Below are 19,615 nucleotides of genomic sequence, written 5' to 3' on the forward strand. Positions count from 1 at the left end.
GCACCTAGAAGATAGTAAAGACTCATAAGTGACATTTTTAAAGTAGTCTTACTACTATGATAATGGTGATGATATAAATCTGTTTTGTGAAGCATCATTTATCCAAGCTGATAGCAGATTACCAAAGTACAGGTCAGTGAAAACTGTTCCAAAGGCAGCCAAGGTACTGTGATCCAAGAGACAACATTTGATGGCCCAGCTTGATCCTAGAATAGTATAGATGGTTTATATTAGTCACCAGTACAGACAGGATTATGCTCTACCCTATAACCCTCACATACGATATTAGAAAAAGACTGAGAAACATTGTTTTAAAAGCACAGGGTATATAGAAGAAGCCAGTAGAGGTAGCGATTCCCAACATAGATAACATTAGATTCAGCCTGTGATTTGGGTAGGTACTACTGAAAAAATAGACATTCATTAACATTTCACTGCCAGGCAGTATTCTGAATGCTAGGGTATAACAGAGGAAAAAGAAATGAAATCATTACTCCTATAGACCTTACATTCTAGTTGGTGCAAATAGACAATATACAGACGGTAGTAAATACTATGAAGAAAAAAATGAACCAGGGTAATAGGACAAGGAAATTCCATGGGGAGTGAGATGATGTTATTTTATATAGGGTAATCACAGAAGACCTCACTTTTGAAGTGACATTAGGGGAGATTCCAGATGGAAGTGAGAGAGTGAATCGTGAAGATAACAGATTGAGCACCTTTTAAGAAAGTGGGATGCAAAAGAAAAAGTCAACAGTTCTCCAGTGGATGTCTTCAAGAGGTGTCCAAGGAGAACTGGCAAGAGTGTGAAGGTCACCTGCCCAACTGCCAGCTTTGCCAAGTTGGAGGATGGTTTGATTCAGTCTTGCCACCTCTGTATTCATGGGTTCCATTTGGAGAAATATTGTGAAGTCCTGGTACAGATTTATCTCCTCAGCAGACGTTAACTAGATATAAGAAGAAGAAATACAGAGAAAGAGGGGCAAGGACTTGCCCTTCAAGGGAAGATAATACTGCAGGTAATTTGACCTAAGCAAATGGAAGAATGGAGTTACTGTTTACTTAGGTGTTGGACTTAGGATGAAAAAGAACGCAAAGGAGTAGTTTCTGGAGAGGAGTGGGCGACTTAAGGATTCAGCTTTCCCGTTATATGCAAAACACTTATTAAATGTGTAAATATAAGTGTTAAGGAAGTGATTGGATATATAAATCTAGAGTTCAGGAACTAAGATAAAACTAGACATGCAAATACAGTAGTTAGTATCTAGTTAGTATCTAGTGTTTTTCAAGCTATGAGATATAACTTCTTTTTAAGTCATGAAATCAATTTATTGGTTTGGGACCAGGATTTTAATATTAATGGAAAAGTTCAATTGTATAAAACATATACACACAAGTACCTATGTATGCTTTGGGTCACAATATAAAATGTTTTTTTATTGTTGTTGTATGTGTATGTTTACCATGGTTGCAGTGAAAAATATTGAAAAAAATTAATAGAGTGAGTGTAAATAGAGCAGTGACCTGGGAACTGAGCCTAGAGAATGTCGATGTTTAATGCTTTTCTTTTTTTAAAAAATTTATTTATTTATTTTTAGCTGCATTGGGTCTTCGTTGCTGCACGCAGCCTTCCTCTAGTTGCAGTGAGTGGGGGCTACTCATCGTTGTGGTGCACGGGCTTCTCGTTGCAGTGGCTTCTCTTGCTGCGGAGCATGGGCTCTAGATCTCAGGCTCAGTAGTTATGGCGCATGGGCTTAGTTGCTCCGCAGCACGTGGGATCTTCCTGGACCAGGGCTCAAACCTGTGTCCCCTGCATTGGCAGGAGGATTCTTAACCACTGTGCCACCAGGGAAGCCCAATGCCGATGTTTAGAGGTCAGAGAAATGAGGAAGAACAAAGGAGGTGAAGGAGTGGTAAATTAAATATGGAAAGGACAAACAATTGCATCACAGAAGCCAATAATAAAAGTGTATCAGGAAGAGAATGTATTAAACTGTCAGATGTTTCTGATAAATCAAGAAAGATTAGAAGTGCAAATAAATCATTGGATTTTATAATGTGAAATCATTGGTGACTTTCACAAGAACACATTTGATGGGATGGTAAAGACAAACTGATTACATTGGATTTGAGAGAGAGTGAAGGAGAAGAATGAGGAATTATTTTGAGTCGTACTTGAAAGAGGAGAAGTACAGTGGTAGCTAAAGGGTGATGTAGGGAGTCAAGTAGTGGATTTTGGTTGTTGCTGGTTTGTTTTTGTTTAAGATCAAGGATATCACATTGTATTTCTGTGCTAATAGAAGTGATTGAGGAGAAAGGGAAAAAAATAGCTGATTAAAGAGAGAGGAACAGTTGCTGGAGCAATGTCCTTGAGTAGATGAGAAGAGATGCAGTCCCCTGAAAAGTTGCCATTAGATAGGAGCATGGTAGTTTTAATCCATTAAAACAGGAAGGAAGGTAAGAATATTTGACTCATGATTCGGGTATGTTTTCAGATGCAGTATTTAGAGACTGTGGAAGTTCTTCTCTGATTTCTTCTGTTTTCTCAGTAAAATAAAAAGCAAAGTCGGCACCTGAGAATGAGAAAGGAAGAGAAGATGTTGGAGCTTTAAGGAGAAAACGAGAAAACAAAGGGCTAAGAGGAGGAATAAGAAATGGAAAAGACAAGGGAAATTGAGTAGAATCACCCAGTATCACTAATGGCTCATTTCAAGGGTAGTGGTTGTGAATTTAAAATGAGACCAGTCAGCTTGGTTTATTATTTTTCTCCTCAATTAAGTTCAGCTACACCCACACAGAGTAGGCAGAGTTAATTGTAAACACAGGTGAAATTTGGTTAGATGGTATGGTGGTGAATAGAAAGGAGAGAATTACAAGGTAGTTGAGTCTGGTTTTTTGTTTGTTTCAAACCACACAGTTCTTTTCATTATTTGTTATCCATTTCTAATCTAAATGAATATACAAAAGAAAGTGATTTTTATGATACCAGTTTTTCAGAATTTCAAAAGTTTGTTTTGTGACTTAACATATGGTCAGGTTTTTGTTGTTTGCTTGTAATCATCCTTATTGAGGTGTAATTTACATGAAATTTATATTCCCTAATTATAAGTGCAAAATTTAGTGAATTTTAACAAATGTTTGCATGTATGAAACCAACACCACAATCAAGATTTAAAACATTTTCATCACCTCCAAAGTGTTTTCATGTCCCTTTGGAGCCAGTCTCCTCCATTTTATATTGTTGGGTTCTACAATATTTAATAATACTTTGCCAAGACTGTTTGGGGAATTCCCAGGTTCAGTCCCTGGTGGGGAACTAGTATCCCACAAACTACATGGTGTGGCCGAGAAAAAAAGAATATTTGTCTGTGTTTTGTTTTCATGAGGAACATTATCCCTAGCTTTATTTTCTTATAATGTCTTTAGTTTTGATATTAGGATAATGCTGGTCTTATAAAATGCTGAACTATATTCCCTCTTCTATTTTCAGGAAGAATTTATGTCGTACTGGTATTATTTCAGACTTAAATATTTTGTAGAATTAGATAATGAATCTTACTGGGCCTAGAGTTTACCTTGTTGGAAGTTTTTTTTTTTTTTAACTGAATTCAGTTTCTTTAATAGATTTTGTTATTTTCAGGTGCTGTATTTATTTTAGAGTGAGCTTTGGTAGTTTGTGTCACTCAAGGAATTGGTCCATTTCATTTAAGCTGTTGAATTTATTGTTGGTAGAGCTGTTTATAGTATCCCTTTATCATTTAATGGCTGTGGGATCTGAATGTTATCTGTACTTTCTCACCTTTTTCCTTGTCAGTGTAGCTAGAAGTTTATTGATTATATTGATATTTCAAAGGATCCAGCTTTTGGGTTTTTTAAAATTGTTTTTGTTTTATTTTCATTGGTTGTTGTTCTTTATTTTTTGCTTGTTTCTGTTTGTTTTGGGTTTAATTTGCTCTTCTTTTTCTAGTTTCCTAAAAGACCTTTCTTCTTTTCCAATATATGCATTTAATGGTATAAGTTTCCCTTTAAGTTTTTCTTTAAGCTGCATTCCACAAATTTTCATTCAGTCCAAATCTTTTATTTCTCTTTTGACCTCCTTTTTGATTCATAGGTTATTTAGAAATAGGTTGTTTGATATCCATATCTTTGGGATTTTCAGATATCTTCCTATTGATTGATTTGATTAATATAATAATTTTTAACTCCTTCATGGTTGGGCATACCTTGTATGATTTCAGTTCATTTAAATTTGTTGCCCCAAATATGTTCTATCTGCTTGGATACTCCAAGCATACTTGAAAAGAATGTGTATTCTGCTGTTTTTCACACTTTGTTTCCCTTTGGTGTTATTTCCCTTCAGCCTGAAAAACGTCCTTTAGCGTTTGTGAGTAGTACCATAGGAAAGAGTTTGGCCTTCCTTAAAGGTGGGGGTTATGGTAGGAAGTGAGAAAAGTGCTTGGTCTTCTATGTATTACCTTTGCTGAGTCCATTACTGAGTCCAAGCTCGCTCTGCTCACTGCACAACAGGCCAGTAAATCGGGAGATGAGGTGTTGAGGCAAGAAATACAACTTTATTCGGAAAGCCGGCAGACCGAGAAGATGGCAAGACTATTGTCTCCAAAAAACCATCTTATTGGGGTTTGGATGCCAGTTTCTTTTAAGAACAGAGAGTGGGAAGAGGTGGGGAAGTAAAGTAAAAAGGCGGTAAGTCTTACATATATCTCCTGGAATGGCCAGCCTCAGGGAAGGGATGTGTTAATTTCTTCTTTTCTGCAGCCATTCACAGGTGGGCAGGGTCAGATTGTCTCCCTGTGAGCTGAACAAAGGCACTTTAGTTTCACATTCAGGCAGAGGGCAGGGTTCCCTGAGGCAGGCCATTATGTATGATTATAATGACAAAAGCAACAAAAAGCAAAGGTTAAAGTAAAAGAAACAGATTGAAAGGTGGAGTCAAAATTGGCTCTTCCCTGTTACACTCAAGGAAATCAGAAAGAATATGCCCAATGATATGGTTTAAAAGATTTAATAACAGTGGTGTTTAGTGTTAAGAATGGATTCAGTCTGAATGTCAACATAGAGAATTGATCAAATGAATTTATAGTGCATATGTATAATTTGAAACTTTAAAGCCATTTAAAATTATATAGAAATGTATTTCTCAAATTAAAGATATTTAAATTTCTATACCAAACATTTATTGCTGTTAGGGTAAAAAAAAAATTTTTACAATTATTGATTTTTAAAAGGCAGGCAGTAAAATACTTTGACAGTAGATTCATTGTAAAATAGAGAATCTTTATCTCCTTATCACTTTATCCTAGGATTTCTTTTAGTTTAAAAGCATGAGGCCACCTTTTTACTAATTCGAGTAATTTTGAGAGGTAACTTGCTTTTTAAATTCCTGGTAGTATTTATAGATCTAATCGTTTTTTGTTTGCTTCATTTCTTTAGGTCATTGTGTCAATGAGTATAGCATTTGCTCAGCAAAGTGAACTATCTAGAATATCTGGGGAAAAAGAAGATGCTCCATCTTCAAAACAAGCATCTGCTCTCTGTCAGGAAGAACATTATTTAAATGAAATGAAATTATCACAAGGTCACTTTGGTTTTCAGACTTTCGAGGCAACAGACAAGAAATTTAAAGAAGAATTTAAACCACTTAGTAAAGAGTTAGGAGAAGATGGAAAGGAAGTTCTGTTATCAAACAAGGGTAATCTTGATGATATACTAGAATCAAAGGACCGTGAACTGACTATTTCAGAAGAAATGTTCTCCAAAGATAAAACATTCATGGTCAGAGAATCTGTAAGTATGCTTCCTTCAGTATAAAAACTTATTAAAAAAAGTGTGGGGGCTTCCCTGGTGGCGCAGTGGTTGAGAGTCTGCCTGCCGATGCAGGGGACACAGGTTCGTGACACAGGCTCGTGCCCTGGTCCGGGAAGATCCCACATGCCGCGCAGAGCGGCTGGGCCCGCGAGCCATGGCCGCTGAGCCTGCGCGTCCAGAGCCTGTGCTCCACAACGGGAGAGGCCATAACAGTGAGAGGCCCATGTACCGCAAAAAAAAAAGTGTAACTTTCCTCACTATAAAAATATTAACAGTAATACTGCTTAATGGAGAAGATAAGTATTCAATTCAGTCTCAAATTGGGATTTTTAAAGTGTAAGAATAAATGACTTAGTATTATTATTAAATAAAACTAGTCAGATTCATAGTATTCCTATTTGTCCTGTACACATTGTGCATGGTAAAACCTCATTGTAACTTATACCTACATTAATTTTGTTTCAGTCAATTCAAGATCAGTTATACTACAATTTGGCAATATGTGTGATTAAAAGATTGCTTAATTTAATAGGATAATATCACAAGGAAAGAGCTACCCATTTGAGAAGACAATTTAAAGCATTCTACTCTATTTATACTAATACTCTTCTTCTTTACTTATTCATTAATGGAGGACCTATCCTGTGTCTATACCTCAACTGTTTGGGCCTTTAACAGAATGTAGTAAATTCTGCTTCTTTTAAAATTATCTTAATTCAATTTTTTTTTTTTTTTTTTGTGATACGCGGGCCTCTCACTGTTGTGGCCTCTCCCGTTGCGGAGCACAGGCTCCGGTCGCTCAGGCTCAGCGGCCATGGCTCACGGGCCCAGCCGCTCCGCGGCATGTGGGATCTTCCCGGACCGGGGCACAAACCCGTGTCCCCCGCATTGGCAGGCGAACTCTCAACCACTGCGCCACCAGGGAAGCCTCAGATTTTTTATTCATGTTCATGATAGGTTACATGTTTTTAGAGGCATATTCAATTAAAATTGTCAACTCTATGAAGTGCAAAGTTGTGAGGTAATCATGTAAACCTCTTTAATTTGCAAGCAACTGTTCAAGGCAGAATGATTTGTTTAAGTAGTAGCTCTTCAGGAATTGAGGTACTTGTTGAAACCCATTAAGGAGTGGACTTCTTATGAGAATGAGAAAGTGGAATATAAGGCTTTTATTTCCAAATAGAAATTATTGAAGTTTGTTTCTTATCGAGCATTTCTCTGTAGTACTCTGATGACCACTGCATAATATAAATTAAAGAGATAAAATTTCTCTTTTTATAAATTTAATTTTAAAATATAAGTATTCCATTTATATTATTTCCTTATAAAATGTCAAGAGAAATAATGGAGTTATTCATTAAGAGTATAAGGAATCTTGAATGTCTTTCTTAATTCTTCTCCTCCCTTAGATTACGTCTGAAATAACTGATAGTTACTTTGCTTTTGGAGAACAACATGTATAATGATAATAAACTAATAACTTCACATTGATTTGAAATTATAATTAAGACAGATTTTTTAAATTATTTATGTTTTAGTTTTAATAATGGGAATTTTAAAATGAGGTGCTCTGTGGGGTTAGTATTAGAATTACTTTTGTTTTATTTAAAATATCAGTGCCGACAGATTTCCACAAAATGTTTTATGGTTGAATTTTTAATTAATTAATTAATTAATTTTTTACTGTTATAGCTCGATGATGAGATTTTGGTATCAAGTATAGATGCTTCTAGACAACTAATGTTAAATGAAGAACAGTTAGAAGATATGAGGCAGGAACTTGTACGACAATACCAAGAACATCAACAGGCAACGGAACTTTTAAGGCAGGCACACATGCGGCAGATGGAGAGACAGCGAGAAGACCAGGAACAGCTGCAAGAAGAGATCAAGAGGCTGAATAAACAATTAGCCCAGGTATGGGACCCAGAGTCCCTTTCCTCCCCAATTAAAATAGCATTGTTCTTTATATAGCTTTTTTATTTTTTTTAAGTCAGAATTATTGCCGTGATATGAATAAATACAAATATTTAACATCAGGAACAGACTCCACCAGCACAACAGCCTAAGATCTTGTTAGGGACACCTAACTCAACCTTGGAGTGCACTATCTCTCTACTGTTTGACATATCTGCCTTTTTAGGCATTGAAAAAGTGGTTACAAGGCTGTTTGTTTTTAAACATTCCATTGACCATACATGGCAAAAGTACTTTGACAGTTTTGGAAATTCTTTGTGCTGAGGTGCAGTTGATATTCAGTTTTCCCATGTTTATTTATAGTTTTGTGAGTACACCAATTAGCATCTCCAAGGTTTACCTTTATCTATCTTTATTCTATCTTTTTAATCATGAATGGAAATCGGAAGTAGTATGTTTCTGGAACTTTCTCCAGGGAAACATCTCTTCTTGATTTGAGAAATGCAGATTTACATAATGTTCTTACCACTTTCTTGACTAAATTTACATATTCCTTGGTATTTGGGAGCTGGATTCTTTTCAATTGCTGTATATAATATACTCACAAAATCATCGTAGAAAAGCAAATATTTATGTAAAAGTTCCTATAAAAACAAATTTGTTCAATTTAATTGAAAAGTTAAGGTACAACAAGAGATAACAAATAGAGAACTCTTGAAATATAGTTTCAGATATAGAATAATAGGAAAATTGGGAGTTGAATGTAAGATATATCATTTGGAAAAATTAATTACGCTTTTCTTCATTGCATTTTGTGAATTTAAACTTCTGAATTTTCAATGCAAAACTTGCATATAAAAATAATATTAATTGAGCTGCAAAAATTGCTTAATATTTAGGCCTAATTAACTTTTTTTTAAGTTTCAAATTTTGCATTGAACTTTATATATGCTTTTAACCCCTAATCATGGAAGATGAAGCAGCATAGAACCAGGGCCTGTTGGTTCCAGGGGGTTAAAAGAAGTCTGCTTAATATTCCTGCTTTTTCCTTCTATCGCAAACAATATTCTCTCATGACCTTTTTTCTTATTTAGAGATCCTCAATAGATAATGAAAACCTGGTTTCAGAGAGAGAGAGGGTGCTTTTAGAGGAGCTGGAAGCACTAAAGCAGCTGTCTCTAGCTGGAAGAGAGAAGCTGTGTTGTGAGCTGCGCAACAGCAGTACGCAAACACAGGTAGTATGGACTTTGACCCACCTAGGAGCAGTGGATCCACAATGCAGTAGGATCTGTGTGTCTTTGTTGTTTGTGTGAAATGTATTTTTTATAGGTATGAGCTTAACATATTTGTGATTGTTTACGTTTAAGGTAGGTGGGGTCAAGATGCCTTACATTCCATTTAGGGTAATTTGAATCTGACAGTGGTTTAGCAACAGCTGTTGTTTCACCAAGGAGCAGAGTAACCTAACAAACTTTATTGTTGCATTATAGCATGCCTTAGCTTGAACCCATTAAAATTTTTTTCATCTGTGCACCAGACTTTTTATCTTTTTTGATAATGCTAATCTCTTGATAAAATATAGTTAAATACTCTTTCAAACAGTATCTGTTTTGCACGCAGAGGTTTCTTCTGTTTCATGTCATAACAGTATAGAAGAATGACATGCTATTTCCAAGATGACAGGTTTTCTTTCTATTTTGTCCTCTCTATCTTTTTACAAACTTAAACAGAATGCAAATGAAAACCAAGGAGAAATTGAGGAGCAGACCTTTAAAGAAAAGGAATTGGACAGAAAACCTGAAGAGGTGCCTCCTGAAATTCTGTCCACTGAAAGGTATACAGAATGCATATTTTTTCAATGTAAAGTGAGTTAAAATAGTTGTCTCAATATTATAAACTTTATTTGTCCTTATTTCTATTTTGTACATTTATTTTATTTGTACATTGTACTCTATGTAAAAAATCAGTATTTGATGATTAAATAGACAAATTAAAAAATCTTTTGTATATAATTTTACTGGATATTGATCATATACTTCACTCAGTGAATGATAAAGCATTCTTTGGTTATTGAACCTTTCTTGATAAATTTTATTCTGCTCATATGCCATTTTTTATCCTAAAAAACAAAGTTGTGCTTGTGAGTTTATTCCTTCACTGTTTGGACATGCATTCAGTATAAGCCACCCCCTGGTTTGTTCATGACGAGAAAAAAAACGATTTTAGTGATAGTCTGCATTTAACTTCTTTCATGCATTTACTTTATAACAGATGAGACCTTTTAATCCACATCCCACATTTTTAGAGGAATAAATTAATGATCCGATGTTAACAAAACTTTCCCTTACTTTGATTTTATAGAGATTAATATGAAAATGAGAATAGTTACCCTACATTAATATTAGGAGTTTAAGCACAGTATTTTATTTATTTATTATTATTTTTTTAACATCTTTATTGGGGTATAATTGCTTTACAATGGTGTGTTAGTTTCTGCTTTATAACAAAGTGAATCAGTTATACATATACATATGTTCCCATATCTCTTCCCTCTTGCGTCTCCCTCCCTCCCACCCTCCCTATCCCACCCCTCCAGGCGGTCACAAAGCACCAAGCCAATATCCCTGTGCCATGCGGCTGCTTCCCACTAGCTATCTACCTTACGTTTTTTAGTGTGTATATATCCATGACTCTCTCTCACCCTGTCACAGCTCACCCTTCCCCCTCCCCATATCCTCAAGTCCGTTCTCCAGTAGGTCTGTAAGCACAGTATTTTAAAATTTGTTTTGGTCAAATGAAAATAATTTCTCTAATTTAAAATTAAAACTAATATCTACTAACTTAATTTCCTCCTTTTCCAATCTGTGACTGTCAACCCTCTGTGTCCTCCTAACCTCCTTCCTCAGCTTGCATGGAGGAATTTGGCCCCTAAGATTTTGGCTTCCCCATTGGATCATCAGTATGGAACACAGTCAGTATGGAACTCAAACAAGAAAGACAGTGTATGAAAATTAGAGTTACCATGGCAATATAAAATAAACAAAATGTTTATTTTATATTATTTATCTCTAATTAGTATATTTTTAAAATTATACAGTGTTTAATTTTTAGGAATTTATGTAGTGAGTGTTGATAAATGAGTATTCCTATTTATTTCTTTTTACCATCATATTAATTTTAATCACTTCTCTTATGTAGAAATATTTTCAAATTATCCTAGTCCGGGGGTGTTTGGGGCTTGAACAAAACCTCAGAAAAAGTTATAGAAATAAAACCCTTTACTTACTTCCTACTAATAACTAAATTATTTAGAGTTTTATTTTTAATCTCCTTGCTTATGTAACCAGAGAACTTGATCTAGGTGTAAAAATAGAACTGTCTTTTTCACTTGACAAATACTGAAGGAAGACCGCTCCATTTATTATTTTGTCTTAAAATAGTTATGTCACGTGCCTGTGAAAACAGATATCCTTTAACCAGCTTGTCAGTGAATCTCCCATAGTGTGAAGTTGAGAGAGAAACTGTCTTAAGTCAGAGGACCTTTAACATGAAATTTTCTTATTTTGTCTCCATGTATTAAATATATAGTTCGCCACTGTAGTACCTTTGTTGAATTAAGCTGTTAGGACAAAAGAGTTGTTTAGTTATTCAAAAGGTTAATCAGTTCACCTTCTGAGTCACCGTTTATGGAAGTATATTTCTTGACACATGAAGATGTTTGTGTTGAGGAAAAATGAAAGCTTATGAAAACACTTTGTCCAGGATAATCCAATTTTCGTTTTTAAAATGTCTGTATTTATGAGAGAGGAAGAGGAGGGAAAATGTCTAGAAGGCTAGGCATTAAAGTGTTAACCGTGATTATCTGTGAGTACTAAGATATTTTGGTGGGTGGTTAGGAGCATTTTTTAAAATTTTTAAAATAAGAATGTATTACCTATAAAAAACGAGAGATGCACTATTAATTCCATTTGGTTGAAAATAGGTTCCTTCTCCTGGCTGAAATTAGTGTGGTATATGTAACTTGAGAAGTTTCTGTCTCTGGAGCAGATAAAATAATCAACTGCTTGGGGTATATTACCTCTGGTGTTAGCAGATAATGAAATTGTACTATAGACCTTTTTAAAAACAGGTCTCTGCCTGTTTTTGTAATTTAACCATGTAGGTCATCACCATTAAGTTACAGAAATACAAGCATATTTTTTTCTGGTGGAATTTTTGAATTTATTTTAAAATATATTATTTAACATAAAAGAAGATTAAATGTAAAATATATAAGAGTAACCATCAATGGTATTACCAGCTCAATAACTTGCATGTGCTTAGGTACTGCCACACTTTTTAAAACTGAAATTTTGCATCTCCCTAAAATTTTCTTCTAATTTGCAAACTCTACTGGCTTAAAATTTTAGTTATTTGATTTCTTTCAGGTCAGTAAAATGCTGCACATTTTCAAAAAATATTATAGTTCACTGATGAAAATTTTTCAGAAGAAAACAAAATTTATAATTATAAAATAAATACAAAAAGCACTTCATTGTAAGTGCTATTGCATATTATTGAAATAGGATCATATGAAGTTTTATTTTTTAAGTCAAATATTTTGTAGTGTATTTTTTTGTGGAACATAAGTGTTTGCTTTAAAAAGATTAAATATTTTAATAAATGTTTCCTTATCTATACAGGTATACACTCCAGAAAGCTAATAGCAGACTTCTGAAGATCCTCTTAGAAGTTGTAAAGACAACAGCAGCTGTTGAAGAAACAATTGGTCGCCATGTCCTTGGTATTCTAGATAGATCAAGTAAAGGCCAGTCATTGACCAGCCTGATTTGGAGGTCAGAAGCAGAGTCACCAATAAAGTCGTGTGTCCATGAGGAACACACAGGAGGTAAAAGTTCTATATGCTGTTGAAACTCTTGTCATTATCTTCAGTAAATCTTGCTGAGTTCAGGGCACTTTACTAGTGTTGAAAATACAGAAGAGAGAATATTAAAGTATTTTCCAATAAAAAGACCTCCAAACACAAAGACGCTAGAGCCACTCTTCTTAAGACACCGTTATTGTTTAGCATTTGCAAATGGGTGTCTTAGAGTTGTCATTACATATACTCAGGGTTATTACTCTGCTGCGTAAACCAAAGGCTGTTTAATTTCCCCACCAATAAAAGAAAAATTCCATATCACCACTCAGGTCTCTTACCAATATCTGTGAGGTATAACCAACATTCTGAAACCACTCTCTAAAGGGAAGAGTTTTTGTCAGATGGAGAAAGATAGGATCTGGACGCTTGGACCAGAAGATCAAGGCCTTCCTTCACTACCATTCCATACCCAAGAACTTCTCCCCAGTTGGAAGCCAGTCATCTAAAAATAAAAATGCCAGTTTATGCAATTTTTGAGAATATTCTGTTTGTTAAGTTTCATGTGGAGCAAGGAGAAGAAATTATCCCACTTAGAGAAAGTTTACTTAATTACAGGTTGGCCAGTAATATGTTTCTAAGTGCAGAGAAAAGCTTGATTTGGAATTTTAAGTAAAATTGATTTTAAAAACTTAGTTGAATTCAAAGATAATTTTAAAAACTGCTTTTAGTAAAGTAAGAGCCGAAATAATACTGTAACTTTAAACTTTTAAACTCACTCTTTTCAAACTTCGTAGAAGTATTTTTTTTTAATTAACTTCACTCTTGGTTAAGTTCTCAGTTGAGGGCTATGTGTTTTCTGCATATGAATCTTGATGTATAGAAAAGAATTAAGTAATATTTTCTTGATCTCATTGTAAAAGTATTTATCAAGTTATGTTTTTTTAAAAACAATTATCTCATAAACTAGTTTCACTTAACCATTTGGGAAAGAGGGCATTTTGCTGTGCTGCAGGTAAGACCTACACCATATTCAAAAGACACTCTGAGGAATGTTCTGTACATTACAAGAATATTTTGTGCTTTTTTGTTAGCAGTTCTCCTAGACACTTCTCCAAGTGGTTGCTGAAGTATTCGGCAAACAACATATCTTTTTTTTTTTAAAAAATAAATTTATTTACTTGTTTATTTATGGCTGTGTTGGGTCTTCATTGCTGTGCGCAGGCTTTCTCTAGTTGTAGAGAGTGGGGGCTACTCTTCATTGCAGTGTACGGGCTTCTCATTTTGGTGACTTCTCTTGTTGCAGAGCATGGGCTCTAGGCACGCAGGCTTCAGCAGTTGTGGCACACGGGCTCAGTAGTTGTGGCTCGCGGGCTCTTGAGTGCAAGTTCAGTAGTTGTGGCGCATGGGCTTAGTTGTTCCGCGGCATGTGGGATCTTCCTGAACCAGGGCTCGAACCCGTGTCCCCTGCATTGGCAGGCGGATTCTTTTGTTTGTTTGTTTGTTTGTTTTTTGCGGTACACGGGCCTCTCACTGTTGTGGCCTCTCCCGCGGCGGAGCACAGGCTCTGGACGCGCAGGCTCAGCGGCCATGGCTCACGGGCCCAGCCGCTCTGCGGCATGTGGGATCTTCCTGGACCGAGGCATGAACCCGTGTCCCCTGCATCGGCAGGCGGACTCTCAACCACTGCGCCACCAGGGAAGCCCCAAACAGCGTATCTTAAAAGACAGCAAACTCACTTTCAGAACAGTGTTCCCATAGTTATAAAAAGGAATAAATTGGTAATTTGTTGTTGTTGTTGTGTTACTTTTATTTTATTTATTTATTTTTATTGGAGTATAGTTGCTTTATAATGTGTTAGTTTCTACTATACAGCAAAGTGAATCAGCTATACCTATATCCCCTCTTTTTGGGATTTCCTTCCCATTTAGGTCACCACAGAGCATTGAGTAGAGTTCCTGTGCTGTACAGTAGGTTCTCATTAGTTATCTATTTTATACATAGTATCAATAGTGTATATATGTCAATCCCACTCTCCCAATTCATCCCCCCCTGCCCCCCACTCTTGGTATCCATGCATTTGTTCTCTACGTCTGTGTCTCTGTTTTTCTGCTTTGTAAATAAGATTGTCTATACCAAGTTTTTCAGATTCCACATATATGCATTAATATATGATAGTCTTTCTCACTTCACTCTGTATGACAGACTCTAGGTCCATCCACGTCTCTACAAATGACCCAATTTCGTTCCTTGTTATGGCTGTGTAATAAATATTCCGTTGTATATATGTACCACATCTTCTTTTTCCATTCCTCTGGTGATGGACATTTAGGTTGTTTCCATGTCCTGGCTATTGTAAATAGTGCTCCTGTGAACATTGGGGTGTATGTGTCTTTTTGAGTTATGGTTTTCTCTGGTATATGCGCAGTAGTGGGATTGGTGGGTCACATGGTAGTTCTATTTTTAGTTTTTTTAAGGAACTTCCATACTGTTTCTCCAAAATGGCTGTATCAATTTACATTTCCACCAACAGTGCAAGAGGTTTCCCTTATCTTCACACCCTCTCTAGCTTTTATTGTTTGTAGATTTTGTGATGATGGCCATTCTGACTGGTATGAGGTGATAACCTCATTGTAGTTTTGATTTGCATTTCTCTAATAATTAGTGATGGTGAGCATCTTTTCATGTGTTTGTTGGCCATCTGTATGTCTTCTTTGGAGAAATGTCTATTTAGGTCTTCTGCACATATTTTGATTGGGTTGTTTGTTTTTTTGATACCAAGCTGCATGAGCTGCTTGTATATTTTGGAGATTAATCCTTTGTTAGTTGCTTCGTTTGCAAATATTTTCTCCCATTCTGAGGGTTGTCTTTTCATCTGGTTTATAGTTTCCTTTGCTATGCAAAAGCTTTTAAGTTTCATATGGTCCCATTTGTTTATTTTTGTTTTTATTTTCATTATTCTAGGAGGTGGGTCAAAAACGATCTTGCTATGATTATGTGATTATGTTTAATTTATGTCAAAGAGTGTTTCGCCTGTTTTTCCTCTACGAGTCTTATAGTATCTGGCCTTACATTTAGGTCTTTAATGCATTTTGAGTTTATTTTTGTGTATGGTGTTAGGGAGTGTTCTAATTTCATTCTTTTACATGTAGCATAGAGGATTATGTTATATTCCTTTTCTGTGAGAAGGCAGACTTGGAAGGACATCTGATCTACTAGCCTACTTTCTTATGCATGGTTATGCATCTAAGTCTCCCAGTATAGATTAAATATGTCTATGTCCTATTTTAAGATATCCAATAATAGTTTTTCAATTATAAGTAATTTAATCAGTTCAGTTATACAGTTGTATTGAACAATGTCTTTTTGCTCTCTGCTTTACACCAATTCTCAGTCCAGTGAAGGAGGCACTGAAATTCCGATTCAAGGCAAAATAAAACCATGGTACTTAATGTTTTACTTAATACCACTTTATGTATTTGAATCAATTAAGCCTTTTGAAATAAATATTTAATTATTTAACTGTTAATAGATACTGAAAGAATAATGTTAAGATACAAAAGGAAAATTAAATCCTCTGCTAAGAAATATAGTACGAAGACTAGTAAAGCAGAGTTAAGAATTTTGCTGGTGTTATGTGTAATTTCCATTTAATTAGTTTTTATATTTTTGTGTTTGGCAGTGATGTGCTAGTCTTAGTAACAAAATTAGGAAGATCACTAGTATCATTTGGGGGCACTTAGATTCACTTTGCATCTTGAAGGAAATATTGAATTAATAGAATTTATAATTTAAAACTGAAGAAGATAATGTCTTTAAAATACTGACACCATGTTCCATACATAAGAATTTTTCTGATGTTTCTTCAGATTTTTAATGAAAGTATTATTGTAAAAACTAAAATGAACTTTTGAAATATTTCTTTTTATGTCTTATTTAATATAACAAAAAGCTCAGTTTTAATCTGATTATGAAGGAACTCTTGCTTTTCAATTTTTATATATCACCTTTTGTTGTGAGCAGTAGCACTTGTAATCTGTTTGCAGCCCTCAAGTCTGAACTTGTTTAGAGTTTAAACATGTGTGGACTTGTTAACTCTCTAAAAAAATAAATAATTGACTTGCTAATGTTTGCTTCCTCGTAAGAGCAACCTAGTTTATGAAATTGAAGGGAAATTTTGAGCCAATGTGAAATCGCTTGAACTTGAGTGAATATTAGACTAGTTCATAAAAATGAGTTCCCCTAGGATGTGTTGAAAGAAGAGGTCCTTTAGGTCTACACTCTGATGGTTCAGTAATAAAATACATGTACCTCCCCCTTAGAAGACCAGGGACTAAATCTTACTTGCTGCAGATTTTTTTGGAGCAGTGTGTTGTTACAGCAAGAATACTGGATTAGTATGAGGAGATCCTTGTTTTAGCTCACTGTGACCTTGAGCAAGTCTCTTAGCCTCCTGGGGCCTCACTTCAGTTTACTCATCTGTTAAGTGTAAGAGTCACACAAGAGTCAGTGGTTTCCATTTGGAACGCCAGAGATCTTCAGGCCACTGGGGCAGGGGAATGCTCTATCCTGTCACCCGCCCTGCTTAAACTGAGAAGCTTGTTGCTATTTGTATGGAATGAACATGGTAAAGTCCATAAAAAAAGTGACTGAAGACCTTTTGAATAACCATCATCTACCATGTTTAATACCATGTTTAAGACACAGATCTGAGTGGTTGGCCAATCTGAAATCATGATTCTGTTCACCAAACTGGTCATTCTGAGATTTCTATTGGCATTTTATGAAATTGCCCTGCCAATTTATCTTTTTCTTGCCAAAGACTAGTTATAATAAATACAGTACAAGTTTGATGTTGTTCTCATTCCTTTATTTCACTGGAATAAACAAAGTTCTGTATCTTCATTAGAACATATTTGATTATTTTTATTCGTTTGTTTATATCTTCAAAATGTTATCAGTAAAATACATTAAGCTGGTTCACATCTTCATATTTTTTAGGTACTTTAATGTCTATTTTTTTATTAGCCATTTAAAAAATTAACATTCAGTGGCTTTTTTTTTTTTTTGCGGTACGCGGGCCTCTCACTGCTATGGCCTCTCCCGTTGTGGAGCACAGGCTCCGGAAGCACAGGCTCAGCGGCCATGGCTCACGGGCCCAGCCTCCCTGCGGCATGTGGGATCTTCCCGGACCGGGGCACGAACCCGTGTCCCCTGCATCAGCAGGCGGACTCTCAACCACTGCGTCACCAGGGAAGCCCTTCAGTGGCTTTTTATAAGCCATTTTGTTTTATATATCCTTTGTATTTTGTGTTTGAGATTTGCTCCCATGCAATATATAGTATCTTCAGGTTTTTTCTTCACCATGGATTCCTTCTCTGTACCCTAAAACATGCTGATACCGTCATAATTTTAAAAAAAATTGTTTTTTCTCAGCTTTGCTCCCCCCTTAAGGTAAACCGCAACAAACTCTATGTGAGATTAGACCAGCTCTTGCTTCCACCAGCTTTGGTTTCTGTTTCTATAGTACCAAAGCTGTTCTCTCTAAGGACAGCAGTGACCTTCTGATTGTCACATCCAGTAGCATCTTCTCAGTCCTTGTCCCGTTTGACTTTCTAGACAAATAACATTATTGAAGTCTCTCTCTTTCTGAAACATCCTCTTCTTGTCTCCTGGAACATCTCTTTCCTGTCTTTCTCTGACTTTTTTTTTTACACAGGTTCTTCTGTTGGCTTATGCTCCAACCGTGTTTGTCCTCTTCTCACTAAATATTGCTCCTAAGGCAAATGTGTCTACTTCCAGGGTTCAACTCTCACCTTTCTACGGTGACTCCTAAGTCTCTACAGACCCATATTTCCAGAAGTTGACTTCTCTCCTCCACATAGCCCATTAACACTTCAGACTAATCATTTTTCATGCTTACTCTGTATACTTTCTCCTAATTTTTTAGTATTTCTCTTAATGACTCTTCTGTCCTCTAAGAATCATCTAAGCTGGAAACCCAGAGTCATCTTTTACTACTTTTCTTTCTCTCTTGTCTTACACATTCAGTTTTTTCCAACCTGTGACCAGCCCCCGTCCGCCTTTAACATTTCTTATCTGGGCAATTGAAATAGTATTCTAACCAGACTCTTCTCCGTCTCCAACCCTTCCTCTGCATTGCTGCAGTTTGCTTCCTGATTCACACATTTGATATTATCTTCCTGCTCAAAAAACGATTTACTTCCCCATTATTTATAACAAAAAAACCCAGGTTCCTGAAAAATTTAAGACCATTCACAACTTGGATCCAGCCTACTTTCTAGCGACCTTTTTTCTGCTCTCTCCCCTACCTCATCCTTGCTTCGCCACATACTTGCACACCACAAAGCTGCCTTGATTGCCCATCATATCAGACTATCATCTTTCCTCAGATTTGTCAGATTCTCTGTATCCATTAAAAGGAAGTGTCCCTAGAATGCATTTAATTCCTTAGATAAAGGTGCTATATTACATAGGTATTTTTAGTTTTTTTAACACCAGTTGTAAACTAATATTTCTTGCTTCCATAACTTCATCAGAAATATCATTTAGGGCTTCCCTGGTGGCGCAGTGGTTGAGAGTCCACCTGCTGAGGCAGGGGACATGGGTTCGTGCCCCGGTCCGGGAAGATCCCACATGCCGCAGAGCAGCTGGGCCCGTGAGCCATGGCCGCTGAGCCTGCGCTTCCGGAGCCTGTGCTCCGCAACGGGAGAGGCCACAACAGTAAGAGGCCAGCGTACCGCAAAAAAAAAAAAAAAGAAAAATATATATCATTTGTTTTCTAGACCACATTAATTTTATTTACTGGCTTTGTAATAAACATTGTACTATATCTGAACTCATTTTGAATTCTAAGATCATTTTGAACTCATGAATATTTATAAACTGTTAATCCCTATTATCAAGACATTCAGTTTTGAATATGTAGAATAATGTAAGTAAATACAGTCTAGTTGTTGTTTTTCAGTTTTGAAAATAAAAATGCAAAAT

At 35.8% G+C, this 19,615-nt stretch overlaps 1 protein-coding gene across 12 annotated transcripts in view; it reads left to right on the forward strand.

Annotated features, from left to right (window-relative positions):
* Positions 1-19,615, forward strand: part of AKAP9 (A-kinase anchoring protein 9) — a 145,559-nt gene that overhangs the window by 68,418 nt on the left and 57,526 nt on the right. For 11 of the 12 annotated variants that reach the window (XM_033420511.2, XM_033420513.2, XM_033420514.2 and 8 more), the window contains 5 exons: positions 5,455-5,808; positions 7,522-7,746; positions 8,841-8,981; positions 9,477-9,580; positions 12,429-12,634. In XM_033420511.2, coding sequence (XP_033276402.1) covers positions 5,455-5,808; positions 7,522-7,746; positions 8,841-8,981; positions 9,477-9,580; positions 12,429-12,634 — 1,030 coding nt within the window. The remainder of the gene's footprint in view (positions 1-5,454; positions 5,809-7,521; positions 7,747-8,840; positions 8,982-9,476; positions 9,581-12,428; positions 12,635-19,615) is intronic. The other variant, XM_033420516.2, reaches the window with a different exon arrangement.

Source organism: Orcinus orca, chromosome 9, assembly GCF_937001465.1.
Source record: "Orcinus orca chromosome 9, mOrcOrc1.1, whole genome shotgun sequence".
NCBI classification, from domain to species: Eukaryota; Metazoa; Chordata; class Mammalia; order Artiodactyla; family Delphinidae; genus Orcinus; species Orcinus orca.